At 47.2% G+C, this 16,173-nt stretch overlaps 1 protein-coding gene across 7 annotated transcripts in view; it reads right to left on the bottom strand.

Moving 5' to 3' along the window:
• Positions 1-509: 509 nt before the first annotated feature.
• The window catches only part of USP35 (ubiquitin specific peptidase 35), a 29,672-nt gene continuing 14,008 nt past the window's right edge, over positions 510-16,173 (bottom strand). For all 7 annotated transcript variants that reach the window (XM_075491216.1, XM_075491214.1, XM_075491212.1 and 4 more), the window contains 8 exons: positions 12,742-12,871; positions 10,087-10,188; positions 7,028-7,186; positions 6,401-6,594; positions 6,186-6,279; positions 4,529-4,635; positions 2,738-3,953; positions 510-2,076 (listed from right to left, as the gene is read on the bottom strand). In XM_075491216.1, coding sequence (XP_075347331.1) covers positions 1,906-2,076; positions 2,738-3,953; positions 4,529-4,635; positions 6,186-6,279; positions 6,401-6,594; positions 7,028-7,186; positions 10,087-10,188; positions 12,742-12,871 — 2,173 coding nt within the window. In that variant the 3' untranslated portion in view covers positions 510-1,905. The remainder of the gene's footprint in view (positions 2,077-2,737; positions 3,954-4,528; positions 4,636-6,185; positions 6,280-6,400; positions 6,595-7,027; positions 7,187-10,086; positions 10,189-12,741; positions 12,872-16,173) is intronic.

Consider the following 16,173-nt stretch of genomic DNA (forward strand, 5'->3'; position numbering starts at 1 on the left):
CTCCCGCAAAAGCACCTTCCAGCACGTGGCCCAGAAAATGCCTCCAGGTGATACTCCAGCACAAAGCAAGGAGCTGGCACGACAGCAACGTGAAAGCTTTCGGCAACCTCTTTGGAGAGGAGGCTCATAAAAGTCTATTTGTAATACCAGGAAACACTGTACTTTTTGTATAACTTCAGCTCTAGGTTCATATTTATTTCCTCTTAACACCACTTTAAGTCTAGCAGACTTAAATACAACAAACACACTCCCCTGCTCATCTACAAAACCCCACTAATAATTGTGATCTGCATTCGGAGGTCACCCAGCGCCAGGCTGGGGGTCCCCGTCCCACCTCTGCCTGCTCCCCTCTTCCAAGCCACCACTCTGCAGGGTTGTCCTGTGTCCATGAGGTTGGATGCTCATCTCCCATCAGCTTCCCCATCTCTTTTTTGACCCATCAACCCAATAGCTATGAGTATTGCAATAAGACACTAAGCCTCTATGTTGAATTAATTAATTTACTTTATTTATATATAGGAAAGGCAACAAAAGAATACGATAGTATATGCCAGAGATTTCATCCCAAGTGTCCTCTCTAGCAGACTTTCTGCTCACATTATCCGTAGCAATGTCTGTGCTTTGCCTTTTCCTCCACAGCAACACAATATTCCCACCCCAATACCCCATGGTCAGGATTAGGCCCTGCACCCAGGACCTAAGGCACAAGTCTCTGCCACTTGAGCTAGAGAAATCTCTACTACAGGTGCGAGGGAGGAGCAGGCAGGGAGGGACATGGGAGGGAGCCGAGGTCCTGTAGATGTGCTGCTTGGAGCTTGGGTTGGCCTCTAACCACCAAAATCAGCCCCTGTCCCATTACTGATTTATATAATACATTGGTTTACAAGTATGTATTTATATTGGGTTGATATAATATATCTGGTTGGGCTACTCTCCTTGCAAATCAGCATTTTAAAAAATTAGCTAGTGGGTTTAGGGGAGTTCTGTCATTTGCTGCTCAATTCAAGGTATCCCAAAGGAAAGCCCAGGTTTTGAAGGGCAGATCCAGCCCAGAAAGCCATGAGATAACAGCAGCAGAAAGAGGCTAACTGAGTCCTAAAGACACATCTGGAAAAACAGCTGTGTGTCTGGGCCTGCCGTGTACAATAACAGCATCCAGAGGTCACCAGTAAGAAAACGGGGCTTTGCAGGAGCCCAAAAAACCCCAACTGGACCAGGTCAGCCTCTCTTGGGTGGAGGGGTTTGTGCCCCTCGGTCTCTTTTGGGTGCTTTGCAACGCTGCATAAAACCCCTCCGGTCTACCTGCCACTGCTCGCTGTGACCAAGTAGGCTTGCAAGCTCACCACCCCACCAGATCAGCGTTGCCATGTTGGCTGCTCAGCATTTTTCAGCCTTTTCAGCCTTTTTCTACCTTTAGAGGTGTGTCAAGGTGGGTTCTCAAAATGACATTAAAAAAAAAACCCAACAACCAAGCAGAGGTACCCCCAAAACTGACTCAGCACCATGGGAAGGGCTGCAGACGGGATGTGCATGGGACATCTCCATCTCTGGGGCCCCTCTGGGTCCATCTTCACCCCTGTCCCCATCCCCATCCCCTCCCCAGGCTGGTGGCATGGCTCACAGCAGGCAAGACACGGCTACGCTGAAGCAAAAGGGCACTTCTCTGAGCTGTCGGCAGCTGCTCATCTCTGCGTTAGCTTAGTTACATTAAGGCGTGAAGACCAAGTGCATAGGAAGCAGTGGGACCCTCTGGGCACCTCCAGATCAGCCCCTGAGTCCTTTTCCATTGAAATGTTCCCCAAATCCTCCTCCAAGATGCTCGCTGTCATCAGGGTGAGGAAGAAGAGCCTCTGGCTTCGGGTTGGCCCCACGGACATTGATTGACTATCTGGTTTAACCCGTTGGCTAGAAGACAAGTCCATGAAAGGAGCCGGATCCGCCCCCGCCTGCCGCTGGGCTGCAGCCACCCGACGAGCTGTCATCATCCTTGTCCCTGTCAAAGTCTCTCCACCACAGCGGGGATTTCGGCAAGGCAGAAATGTAGGCGGCTCTGTTCCTCGCTTCTTTTTCCTGCTCCTGGGAGAAGGAAGGGGGAGAAATAACACAAGGATATCTGCGGCTAAATCAGGTAGGGGGATGCTCCCACCTTCCCCGAGGAGCCAGGAGCCTGTTTGGTTGCCTTGGGAGCCTCCTCCAAATTAAACCGGGGTGAGAAGGCCATGTCCTCATCCCTAGAGCTTGGCGGGAGGGGTGCAGCAAAGCATTGCATCTCTCCAGCGATCAAAAAACAGCCCTTCCATGTTACCTCTGGGAGAGGAGGGACCCTCAAATTCCCCCAGGTGCTGCTCATGTCCTGTGGGACACTGCTGTTTGGAAAGCGTTGAACTCCACCAGTTGAACGAAATCTGTTCTAGTTTGTATTCCCAGCTCGCCCAGGCACTTAGGAGGAAATTTCAGGCAGAGCTGCCCAGGGCAGGCAACAGCAAGTGAACCCCGAGCACAGCCATGAGGTGTCTTGCACGAACCTCAATGACCCATTTCATTGGGAAACTGCAACCTGTTTATACCGGGGTGCTAAAAAGGGAAAGGGATTTGGCTTCAGGGAGCGGGTGGGTATCTGCACACACGGGTTTATCTGCAGGACACGACCCTGCTGCTGCCCGGATGGGTGGGAACGTGGCCCGTGAGCCAGGCAGCCGCAGGATCGCACCCTGCTGTGCACGGCAGCGGGAGTTACCTGCAAGTAGAGGATGTTATCTTTGGAAATGGCTTCCATCAAGTCCTTATGGAGGGAGGGTTCGCCGTGCAGGCGGCTGGCCTCGGCCGGAGCCTCGTGCAGTGGGCAGCTCTGCCTGCCCGGCCGCTGCCTGTAGAAGAGGACGTAGGCAGTGTCCTTGGGGAAGAAAGAGGTGACGTTGCTGACTGATTCGAAGGAGGAGAAGGAAACTCTGGTGTCGTTGAAGAGGTACCACTGGATTTCAAAGTCCAACTGCTTGTCAGAGGCTGGTTTCGGCGCTCCGTCCTGGGGCTGCCCATGGGGGACGGTGTCAGTGCACTCCCTGGAGTAGCAGTAGTAGTGGCCGCTCTCAGAGGAGATGCCTGAATGCACCACCACACTGCAGAGGTCATACATGACAGACATGAAGCCACTTCCCGGGGCAGCCTTGTCCTTCCCACGCCGGCAAACCTCCTCGGTTTCCTCCGGGGCAACAAGGATGGGCAGCTTGAGCACCACGGGGATGGAGACATTGTCCAAGATCTTCTTCCTCTTCATAGTCCGCGGGTCAAAGGAGAACCGCAGCAGTGTGAGGATGAGGTAGTGTGGACCCTCTGTCAGCTCCGCCACCTTCTCAGCGTCCTGCAAGGATGCGCATTTCTCACAGTGGTATTTATTCTCTGCTGTCAGTCTCTCTGGGGATAGAAAATAGTTGATTAAATCTGGGACGGATCTGGAGTCCTTGGGAGCACGTGCCTGCTCCCCAGAAGCCGAGAGAGGGTCTTTGGCTGCATCCACGCCAACAGCATCACCGCTTAAGGGATTTGCCGCTTCTCCTGGCTCCTGGAAGCCCAACGTTTCCACCGGCATCGGTGGGGCTGCAGGGTCTCTGGCCATGGGGGCCTTCCTCTGGATCCAGGGAGATCCCGTAAGCTGGCTTGGGTTTTCAGGAGGCTCAATAAACTGTGGGCCAATTTCTTCCACTGGTAAAACAGACGTGCTCCCACGCATGCGCCTGTCCGGTGGGGGAAAAGCCAGGGACAGGTCTGTGAAGGCTTCTTCTCGGGAGGAGACGTTCAGACACTTCAAGCAGCGGATCTTTGTCATCATTTTACCCCCAAACATCTTCTCAATCAATGTCTTGTTTAAGTAGTGATGCTCCACCGCCTGAGACATCAAGCTGGATTCCTTGAGTTTCTGGTAGATCCTTTTTCCAGTTTTTTCTTCTTCATGTAATCTTTGGCAGGGGAAAAAAAGGCTGCATTATGCACCAATACAACACCAAGAGGTAGTTTCTAAAGTAGGGTTTTTGTTCTTCACTCCAAGGGGTTAATCCGGGTTAACCTGCCTGTGCCCAGGGGTCTGGTGCTGCGGGAGGAAGGTGGGGAGGAGTTGGGCAGGATTTGGGAACCTGAGGTCTCCATGTGCCATTGACCCCGACTTCTAGAGGGATTGCTGGGACACCAGAGATTCGGGATTTCTAGGTAAGAAAAAGGCAAAAATCAACATTTTACAGAGGAGGCCGAGTGGCTTGTCAGGCAAATCTCTAAACTTGGTACAATTCCCTTTGCCTCCAGAGCAAAGGCAGAAATTTTCAAGCTGAACTAAGTTCTGACCTTACCCCTAAGCCAGCCCAAACAGGGTTTTATCAAGGAGCCCCAGACCAGTCTCACCATCTTTCACCCCAAGCCTCCACTCTCCCAGCTCCTCCAGCCACTTGCCCCGTTTGCACATGGGTCATCGTTAAACATTATGTTGGGTCTAAGGATGCCATCGTCACCAGGCTCCGAAATCACAGCGCTTGCCACGTACCGGTCCAGCAAGTACTTGAGATACTCCGAGCAGTCCTGCTGAGCACCGGGAGTGAACCAGGGTGGCCAGGAGGCAGAGAGGAAGCTCTCGGGTGAGATGGCAGGTCGCTGGCAGCAACACAGAAGAAGAAGCGCTTTTAACCCAGGGGATCTGGATCTGGTTCTCATTTCACATAGGGGGATGGAGAGGGAAGAGGAGGGTCTTTCTGGCTGCTTCACTGGGAGCAGGGTGTACTTGTGTGCCTGATAAGGTCCCTACAAGGGCTAATCCCAGTGCTCAGGAAGATTTTCTTGGTTTGCTGCAATCCAGGACTGTAAGGATGAATTTCAGCCATTATTTTACATATATTTCTATAAAATATCCACATTTGTTTCTTCCTTCAATTTTAAAATGGTTTATTGGCCTGACCCAGAGAATTCTACTTAATTCAGCCTGAATTTAATTTGATGCTCCATTTAATTTGATCAGGATCTCTCTCACCAAATCCCTTCTTAAAAAAAACAAAGCAAAAAATCCGCTAAACTTCCACCCATCGTTCTGATCACTGCAGGCAGGTAATCCGCATTACCGGATAATGTAATCACTGCCATTATGAAGCTGCTGCCTACTTAACATGGAAAAAGACCCATCTTCAGCAAAGAAGTGACTTTAAGAACAGCCCGAAGAAGAAAAATAACTAGAAGGCTATTAGGAAATTAGCACGAAACTGTTAACCATAAAGTACACAACAAGCAAATAGGCTTCTGTATTTGCTCATCACAGATCACAGACACCCTAACCTGCCATCAAAAACTAGACTCTTCTATGACCAAGTGTTAAATTTAAGAGGTTGTCTATATTTTTCCCCAAAAAGTCATCTGTAATGACATAATACCACAATGCAACGAGCCAGCTCAGTCAGTCAAGGCTTGGAAAACAGAGAAGCCCAGATGACTGGTTTCACAGCAAGAGAAAATTCACTGGACTTTCAAAATCATGTCTTTCTAGGGACAGAAAGATATATTTTCAAGAGAGGATCTAGATATGACCTAGCTGTATCTCCAGGAGTCACTCATATTAAATTTCATGTTTGTCAAGAAAGCATTCATAATTAATTTGTTTAAGGGTGTTATTTGTGTTATTTTTATTTTACTTTCCCTCACATACAGAGGATTCAAAGCATCTGAAATCTAAGGTGGTTTTTTATTATTATTCTTTTAACAAAACCACTTTTAAGGCAATTTTTATCTATGCTTGTGCTTTGCTGTGAAGCAAGGGGACAAGTGAACTGCTTCAGTCTTCTTCCTTGCTGCATAGCAAGAAACAAAAACCTCTGCTTTATACCAACAGGCTTTTCAGCTGGCCACATATGTAAACTATTACCGAATGGACTCCATTGTCAAAACTATTCGTTATTACATCAGTCCAACCCAGGAAGAACACAGGCTGAAGACAGGCAGCCTGGTGTGAACACAGCTCGCTTTCATGGGTGATAGGAGCTTGCCTCCTCCGCCCCTAAAATTAGCCTTTTTCATATAAACAAAATTTGTCCCGTTATAAAAACCCACCAAGATCCACAGCTCCTTATCAGCACGTTGGAGTCGGCAGGAAGCAACTTGGAGACGAGCCTTTCCGCAGCCGACAGTCCAAACAAATAACTAGAACATGAAATAATTACCTGACTGTGCTCCAAAAACGCAAAGAGCCACTGGAGCTTTGTCATCAGGGGCTGGGAGTTGCCCTCAGTTAAATTCAACACCGAATGCCGAAAGCTGCAAAAGAAAAGCAGAGATGCAAACTGTAAGATGGAAAATCAGTGTGGGACTCGCAACGCCGGTGCGATGAGCAGCCCCTGGTGCAGTCTTGAGTGGGTGCAAGGGAGCAAAAACTCACTCTGAAGCCATGAAAAGAGACTGTATGATGCTGTTCATGTAGCAGGTGTTTCCCAAGTTAATTAACCCAATCTTTCCCGTCTCCGATTTGGAGGCCAGGCGTGGGTAGAAGCAGGCCAGCTCATTCTTCTGGGAGGTCCAAGCATTTTGTCCCAAGAGATGTTTAATCCGGTCTTCATTTGGAATAGGAAGAGCCTTGGAAAGAGACATCTGTGTTACAAATCCGTTATCTTTCCACACGAAGAACTGGTAATAGGCAACTGCAAAACTCCTCTGCTAGAGGTGTTCACGCAACTCATTTCCCCTGCTCTTTGCATGAATGTGCATCCATGCAAGGAAGTGTTTAGCTGCTAGTATTAGTTCTTTAGAGGCATTCAAGATTAAAGTTATAGCTAAAACCCACAGGCACAATCAGGACTTCTGCAGGCCCACCATAAGAGAAGTATCTTCCCTCAACTTGCCTACGTGGGGCTCAAACTCAGAATTTTAAACCCTTTCTTCTACCACAGTTTGAGGTGTTGAGGTTAGGACATCCCTACCAGTAGGACAGTCCCTCTGCACTAGGCTGCAAACTAAGATGCCACTGCCATATGAAAACAGAAAAATGGCCAAGAGGTGCGTGTCTTACTTTAACTGCTTCCAGAACTGGTTCGTAGAGATCTGGAAATCCTGAGAAGCGGAAGAACATGCAGTGGATGAGCTCAGCCAGCTGCTCCAGGGAGCTGGTGGCAGAGTTGGAGTCCTCCTTCTTCAGAGAGGCCACCAGTCTGGGGATGTGAGGGAGCAGCTGGAAAAGGAAAATTCACTAAATAAAAAATGGCTCCAAATTACTCACAGAGCTTTAACACGCATGCAGGGGAATGAAATTCACTCCCAGGCAGAAAGGACAGTCAACAGGAGTTGGCTTCAGTCCCATTCTGGACTTCATCCTTCACCCTATAAACTCAAGAGCAACTCTTCTGTTGACTTTAGTAGTGCAAATGCTATAGACCTTAGAGGGTTTCATGTTGCATGACACCCGTGGGTTTGTGCTGCTGCTGCTTTGCTGTGCTGCAATTACCAGTCTTCGTGCAGATCAATCTCCACTAAATCACACACCCACGGTGGAAAGGAGCGTTATATGCTGACTGCCAAGTGCAGGGATTCAAACCTACAAGATAGATGAATTAACCTACAAGAAGTGTTGTCTGGTGTGCTAAATTTTATTTTATATTGTATAAACTAAACTGGAATTGGTATGGTCGGATGGGTGGCGACAGGCACATAAACAGCACATTTGTTATTTTGCTTTCACCTAGAAAATTTAAAAAATGAACAAGCAGACACAAAACATAAATGATACATTGCTCACGGGCACCCTCTGCTGACCCCGCAGCTGCACAGAGAATTAATAACCTATTCCCACCCCTGCAGATGTGCTTGAGTGACCCTGGGCACTTACGCAACCTTTTTCATATTTATATTTTATGTGATTTTTACCCCAGGACAATCCTGGAGTAAAGTCTCAGGATCCCCAGTCCGGCCATTTCCCGGTTCTCCCTTCATCTTCCTCTCTTCTTTCTCTCCCTTTCTTTCTTCTCAAAATGTTGGTGATTTTAACTATTTCCTTTCCATCAGAAAAAAATGTTGTTGGTGAAGCAAATGAATCTCAGTACCATTTTATAAATCAATATTTTGCCAAGCTGTGGTGGGAAAAATTCTCAAAACCCTTCCAAAGATCCAGGGCAAACACAAAAAGATAACAAGCAAAACAGGTTTGTGCCCTGTTTTTTAAAAATAAAGGAGGAAATCTGTGCTCGCTGGGCTGCAGATGGAAACTTAAAGCCAAGAGCAACTGACAGCTTTTGGAGTGTTTCAAATTTTGGACGCCCAACTGAAGACAATCCATTGGAATGACCCTATTTTTAGAAACCAAAGAGTTTCTCAAGAAATTCAGGCTCATTTAAAGTGTGTCTAGCTGAGGAATGAAAAAACATCAGTTGAAAATGTTGGCTAGCTTTACTTTTTTCCAGCCTTATCTATTTATTCTGTGAACTTTAGGTGAAAAGCCAAATGTAAGGGCTTTAACGAAAAAAGTATAAAATCAAACATTAATAGGAGTAATTTTCCATTACTTCTTTTATCAGTTCAATCATTGTAAGCATGCTTTTGCTTTCAACTCTGCTTTTTAATTACAGCATTCCAGTGGCAACACCAACAAGAAGCAGAGCCGTGCCTTAGTGTCAACAGCAAAACAAAATATATCAACAAAAAACAAAATATGTGGAAAAGAAAAGAGGAGATTCAGATGCTGCTAAAAGTGTTTTTCGCCTTTAACAGTGGAGAATTCATTAAGCAGCAGTGTTCTGATTCAGTGTTCAAGTCTTACGGTGCTGATGCTGCGCAATGCTTGGAAAGATGCCCCATCACTTCAAGAAATGGCAATGAGTGCCACATATTGGTGACAATTTGAAGTCACACGTAGGATGGGGCCCACTGAGTCCAAGGGACAGCAGGCACCTGCTTAGGAAAAAGACAGGGCTGTTTAAGAATATATTTCCTGTCTTCCACTGCCTGGGCCCTCCGAAACATTCTCAATGCAAAGGCTTCGCCTAACACATCCCAAAGCTAGAGTGGCAACATCTACTCACCTCAGCTGAGGCAACACCTCAGCTGAAAGGGTGGGAACAAATATGGGGCCCTATCTTCTAAACCTGACCCTGAAACTACATCCTAAGCCAGCCTGGGTCAGCGTAGCCCTGCTCACCTTCCAGCCCACCCCTCCACCTCCTCCCCTTTCCTTCTCCAGGCAAATGCAATAGTGCAGGTTTGTGGTTGACCCAGACCAAGCTGGGCAAGACTGACCATCACGATTTTCTGCTAGGTTAGGTTTCACCTAGGCTCCTTTTACAACACAGTTCAGCACACGGCTGTACAAATGGCTCAGCACAAGGGAGAGTGGCTGGAAGAAGCAAGCGGTCTAAGAGCAAGAGCAGGGAAGAGGGAAACCTCCTCTTTCACCTGCAGGGCTGGCAAACACCAGGTTAAAATGACTGCAGGAGCAATACAGCCACTGCTGATGAGACCCTCAGTGTGGCTTGACAGGCCATCCAATATATTTGCATTAACTGCACCCTCGGCTGGTGGGCTTTGACGTTGAGAGAGGACCATGGGGATGCACTTGCCCATAGAGACCACTCCTCCAGCTGGTAGAGCACTGCAGAAAAAAAGCGGAGCATGCACACATTGCACACATTTCAAATCTGGAAGGGCCAAGCCCCAACCAGCTTTATACTGATTTATTCCCAGAGATGAGCCATCCAGCTGATAAGCCTCAAGAGAAATGGGAGGAACCATCAGAGGAGAAAGCAAAGCCTCGCTACTCCTCTGCACCTTGCTCTCTGACATAGGGTGGTTGCTCTGTCTGTGGCAACCAACTCCTTTTGGGCTCAGGACTTGCCTCCGCATCTCAGCATCAGCTCCGCAGTGCCCAAAAAGCTGTTTGGGCTGCAGGAGAGGGTGAGCAGCTGCCAGGACAGGCCGCAAGTGGACGGACAGGGTTGGGTTTACATCACTTGGGGAAATCAAGCAGAGGAGGGAAATATTCCCCAATATCTCAGCACCTTAGGCTCCCTCCCACCCATGTTGCCCCATGGCATGGTTACAGTCAGGGTGATGCCCTCATCTGAGTGCCGGATGCAGCCTTACCAAGTGAAATGCTTCGTGGGAGTGCTGGAAGCTCAGCAGCATGTACTGCAGGACGGACAAAGCCCCCTCTCTCACGATGGGGTACAGCAATTTGGAGAAGACCTGGTGGGGGAGAAAAAAAGCAAATGAGAAGGCAGGATGGCACCGCAACTTGCATGAGAAGGGGCCAGCAGGAAAGAGAGGCACTGGGCATCTACCATGGCTGCTGGTCTGTTCCTACTCCACGCTGGATGTCAAAGCAAGCAGCCTACAGCCAGTCCTCCAGAGTCATCTCCTGTCCAGAGCATGGCCTCAGGGCATCCTAAAAATACCATGTGGGTTATCCTCACTCTTTCAGACCTGTGCAACGCCTGGCACACTGTGGTGGGTTGACCCTGGCTGGATGCCAGGTGCCCACCAAGCCACTCTATCACTCCCCTCCTCAGCTGCACAGGGGAGAGAAAATATAACGACAGGCTTGTGGGTCGAGATAAGGACAGGGAGAGATCACTCAGCAATTACCATCACGGGCAAAACAGACTCAACTTGGGGAAAATTAATTTAATTTATTACCAATCGAATCAGAGTAAGACAATGAGAAATAAAGACTACATCTTAAAACACCTTCCCCCCACACCTTCCCTTCTTCCTGGACTCAACTTCACTCAATTTTCTCTACCTCCTCCCCCTGAGCAGTGCAGGGGGACGGGGAATAGGGGTTGTGGTCAGTTCATCACACGTTGTCTCTGCTTCTCCTTCCTCCTCAGGGGGAGGACTCCTCACACTCTTCCCCTGATTCAGTGTGGGGTGCCTCCCATGGAGACAGTCCTCCATGAACTTCTCCAACGTGAGTCCTTCCCATGGGCTACAATTCTTCACGAACTGCTCCAGCATGGGTCCCTTCCACGGGGTGCAGTCCTTCAGGAACACACTGCTCCAGCGTGGGTCCCCCACGGGGTCACAAGCCCTGCCAGCAAATCTTCTCCAGCATGGGCTCCTCTCTCCATGGGTCCACAGGTCCTGCCAGGAGCCTGCTCCAGCGTGGGCTTTCCACAGGGTCACAGCCTCCATTTGGTGTACCCACCTGCTCTGGCGTGGGGTCCTCCACAGGCTGCAGGTGGAGATCTGCTCCACCGTTAACCTCCATGGGCTGCAGGGGGACAGCCTGCCTCACCGTGGTCTTCACGACGGGCTTCAGTGGTACTCTGCTCCGGTGCATGGAGCACCTCCTCCCCCTCCTTCTTCACTGACCTTGGTGTCTGCAGAGTTGTTTCTCTCACATATTCTCACTCCTCTCTCCCTCTGCTGTTGTTCCACAGTTTTTTTCCCCTTTTTAAATACGTTATCCCAGAGGCACTACCACTGTCACTGACTGGCTCAGCCGTGGCCAGCAGCGGGTCCATCTTGGAGCCAGCTGGCATCGGCTCTATTGGACATGGGGGAAGCTTCTAGCAGCTTCTCACAGAAGCCACCCCTGCAGCCCCCTGCTACCAAAACCTTGCCACGCAAATCCAATACACACAGCGAGGTGCAGAGCTCTGTAACACTGCTGCATCTCCATACCTCCTGATGGATGAGGCTGTGCAAGCACAAAGGATGCTAGATTTTCTACAATGTGCCTCTTCTGTTTTATTGTGATATTTGGAACTTTATCACCAACCTTCCAGGCAAAGAGATAGAAGGCCTTTTTCAAAGGCTAAGTAATGATATTTATCCTACTTTACAGAAAATGGCATAAGTTAACAATGCCCTCTACCCCTTTCAGACCATACTTCTGAGAGTTTCCAAGAAGCGCATGTTATTTTAAGGGCTGTGTCCCTTTCCTATGCATTAACAACAAAAGGAAAGATAAAGAAAAGCCAGAGATGCTTGGCTACTCTACCACTGCTCAATTCATGTAGGGGATCACAGGGACCAATGCAGTTATTGATAATGTTCCAATACTGATAATTATGGTATCGGTAACTTCTACGGTGACTTCCACTGGAGGCTCAGCCAGGTGTTCTCCCCATCTTACAAAGGAGGGAACAGCAGGACCACAGCATGGAAAATGCTTCTGCAGTGGCGCCCAATGTCAGCGCTTGGTCCCATGGTTTTCAGAGAGCAGCAAGTACTCACTGCTGAAACAGGCGATGGCAATGGCAGCAGGGGCTTTATCTGCGCTAGTAAATGAACTAAGGCCAGGGCACAGGCTTTAAAACTGACCTGTGACTGTGTGGACTGTTAACATGCTCACTGGTATGTATTTTGCCCATGCCAACCAGCACTGATCCAGGCACAGCTGAAGGAGAGCTTGTCACATTCCCAAAGGCAGGTTGTACAAGAGCGCCATAGTTTGGGAAGAAAACTGTTTGGTCGGCTTGAAAATCCTTGGCCTGTTTTATTTAATAACCTTTACAACATTGGTACCTTTGCAAACCAAGACCTCAAGGACTGCAGGTTGTTCTGGAGAACATCATTCCTGGTCGCAAAAACGGCGTCAGCCCACCACCCTATACACAGCAATGCAGCATCCGCAGAGGGTGCAGGGGGCACAATGGTCCCTTCAAAACCCCTTTTCTCTTTTCTATACATCTCAATTCACATCTCATCCTCATTCAGTTGAGAGGCAAGAAGATATCTCAGGTGCAAGGAGAAGTCTGTTGTTCATATTCATGTTTAAAAGAGCCCACTGACCTTTTCAATTTTAGAAAGAGTAACTTCAATCAAGATGCTGAACTTTTTCACTGCAGCCAAACCCTTCAGCAGAGCAATGATCCACTTGTCTATGTTCTTTCCCAGGGGCCAGGACACCCAGTCGATCATCCTGAAATGAAATACAAACTCTTAAAATAAATTTAATGCACATATCATGAAAGCCAAGTTCTGCTCTGGGTTAAACCTCCTCCAAATTCACGTCCAGTCAGTGGGATGACCAAGTAAGAGATGGGCTCCACATAAGGCATTTCACATGTTATTCAAAGCACAACAGAGCCTGAAGCTGAATTACCTCAATGTCATCGGCATGCTGTGGCTCATCAGAGGACCTGACCCAAGTCCGTAGAACAAAGCGAGGATTTCTTTCACTAACTTCAGTCAACTTGAGTTGGAGTTTTTAACATCAATATGGTGTTCTATATACCATAGCTCTGCTTTGTAGATTTTCTAGTATATCTTCCAGAGGAGGTCCTAGAAGGGCAACCTCTGTTTTTAAAGAATCATAAGGCAGATCTAAAGGGGTAGTGATGGGTATCTGTATGTGCGTGAGGTGTTGATCAAGGTCTCTGCATTGTTGCCATTAGAGAATACGTGATACTGGTATGATCTCTGCATTTTTACTGGTAAGGCAAAACCACTCAGATTCCGATCTTTAAATTCTCTGTGTGGGAAACATTCATTTCCAAAAACACATTAAAAAAAAATACCACTAACCCTAATAGAAGCCAGATATTCCTGAATGTCACAGCTAACAAATTTCTTCTATAGCCACTCAACCAACATGTTGTCATGTTTCTGCAAGTAATAAGAACTTTACAGAAATCACTCATTAAAAAATAACCTCAGACTGAGTGATGACAGGTTGCTTCTGTTTAAAATTTAATGTTAAACAAAAATGGGAAGTAACTAAGGCTTGGGATCTCCAAGGGTCAAACTTTGCTAACCATTTCAGTACCTTTGATTTGAAGATATCCCAGATCTTCAGTCTCCCACCTCAGCCCAGCTGTCTTACCCAATCAGTCCCTTTTGCTTATCAGTCTGTATCTTGTGCAAAATATATGAAGGGAACACAGATAACTAACCACCACAAGACAAAGAGCAGGGATAAGTGAAGTCTACAAGAACTGGAAAAATAAAAGGCTAGCCAGTAAAGAAAGCTTGAAGAGCAGAATATGTTGGGATGTTGAGAAATACCAAAAGTCAAGCCAAGTTGGATAATTAAGCAAATACCAGAAAAGCTTCCGCAGACATTTGCATCAGAGGAGAATAAGGAAAGCCATGCAATCACTGTATGCGGAGGATGTGATGTTGATTAAAGATGTGATATGGCCCCTAGATGTGACTCCCAGACTAAACACATCCTCTGCCTCCGTTTTCAGCAAGAGGAAGGAATTGATCAGGGTGACAAAGAGGAGGCAGATTAAAGATTTGAGAATGGAAATAAGAGCAACAGCAGCTGATATGAAAGCAAAACATGAAGAGCTCATGAACTCCAAGCAAAAGCAGGTGGTGATTTCCGTCATGTAAAATTCAACTCTGGTGAGTTTTAATGACTCTATTAACTTTGGCACGGTGCTTTATGTGGGAAGAATAGGAAGACAGTTCCTGTAATGAAGACAGGCAATGAGGGGATGACTGGAAAGAAGGGGTAGTGTGCCACAGGGTGTTACCACAGGTGCCAAAGTCAGGTTTGCCAGGATATATGAATTTCTAGTCAAAGGGCAGAGGTAGATCATATCTGACTGGATATCTGTAAGCAGGTTACAAGCAACTTTCTTCAGGCTAATGGTGTTAGCACGAACATCCTGAACATGGCTGCGAAATTTGTGATGATGCAAAGCTGAGAGGCATCACCAGCACAAGAGGAGGATCAAGGTATCACAAGGAAGACCCAAGGATTAGAGATGTAGAACTGGGAGGAAATGTATTGATTCAAAATGCATGCAAGCCACAAGAAATGGACACTACGTGACAGTAGCTCGTCTGCTTGAAGACAACCAGCCAGACACCAGGTGACTAAAAGTTCCCAGTGTAACTGTGGCCATAGAAAAGACCAGCACTGTGCTGTGGTGCAGAAGAAAAGGTGTTTTCTATGGCAAAACCTCTCAAGCTGCTAAGGCCATGATAAACTGCACCTGGAACATGGTGCACAAACCTCACCATCCATGTCCAAGACCAATGAACTGAAGTGGGAGCAGGTGTTGAAAAAGCCTGTTAAGGTGGTCAGGGAAATGAAGAAACTTTCTTGCAAGAAAAGCTTAAAATAACTTGGCTTGTTTAGCACAGCCACAAGAAAGCAGACATGGGAAGGGGCTTCTCTGCCCGCATACATTGAAGGAATAAACAGGGAGGCAAAAGCGGTATTTCAGCTATTTATGTTGGCATAAGATCAAATGAACCATAAGATGGCCAGAAATATATATATAGGCTGGCTATTAGAAGAGAGATTCAAACCATTAAAGCAACCCAATGGTGGAACAGCTATGAAAGAAGAGCAGTGGGAGCAAAAGCCCTTCCCGCTTTGAGGAGTGTAGTTGAACATTCATGAAAGGGGTTGTCCTGGTTTTGGCTGGGATAGAGTTAATTTTCTTCCTAGTAGCTGGTATAGTCAATGCCTATAAAGCAGGGAGATGGATTCAGGGATCCAAAGGCCCCTCTTCACCCTATCTTCTTTTACACAGGCATAAAATAACCTTGTCCACTAGAAGCTATTTTTTACCAGCTGTTTTTTACTAGTAGCTAAGTTACAGTCCTGCCTGCTGCCTGCCTGCGTTGCTACAGTAGGAAAAAATTACATTTTAAATTCACATTGCACTTTCCACATTGCAAGATCGGCAAATGTTTTGGAAGCCAGGGCCATAATTTTCCAAAGGAGACATCATTGATTTGGTATGCTAAACTTTTAAAAGCTCAGATCCTGATTTCCAGAGGTAGCAAGTGCCTGCATCTCTGTGTGATGGCAGATGCCTTCTTCATCTGGACCTGGGCTCTTTAAAACAGATACACTCCCAGGAAAAAAAAAAATAAAAAAAAAAAAATCAGTGAGTACTTCTGAAGTCACAGATGCACATTAATACAGTTTATCTGAAAAGAGACAAACTCTAAAAGAAACTCTCTAAAAGAGACTGTGGTGTACATTTATACCAGCAGGTGCCAGGCTTGCTTTTTCTTTACCACTATTTGTTCTTTAAACGCTTGATCAGAAGCTCCACCCCACCTCCAGTTTATTCCCCTGCTACTAACTCTCAAACCCAAGCTTTGGAGGAAGAGACTTCTGTATGAGACCAGTTTGTCAGGGATCCCAAGCTGAAAGATCCTTTCAACTTGTACATTTTTCTTTGATTTTCTAGGCATGGAGACCACACTCATTGAAAGGCCAACAGCCGTGCGGTTTTCTGGGGCACCTGTCTG

Source organism: Mycteria americana, chromosome 1, assembly GCF_035582795.1.
Source record: "Mycteria americana isolate JAX WOST 10 ecotype Jacksonville Zoo and Gardens chromosome 1, USCA_MyAme_1.0, whole genome shotgun sequence".
Classification (NCBI taxonomy): Eukaryota; Metazoa; Chordata; class Aves; order Ciconiiformes; family Ciconiidae; genus Mycteria; species Mycteria americana.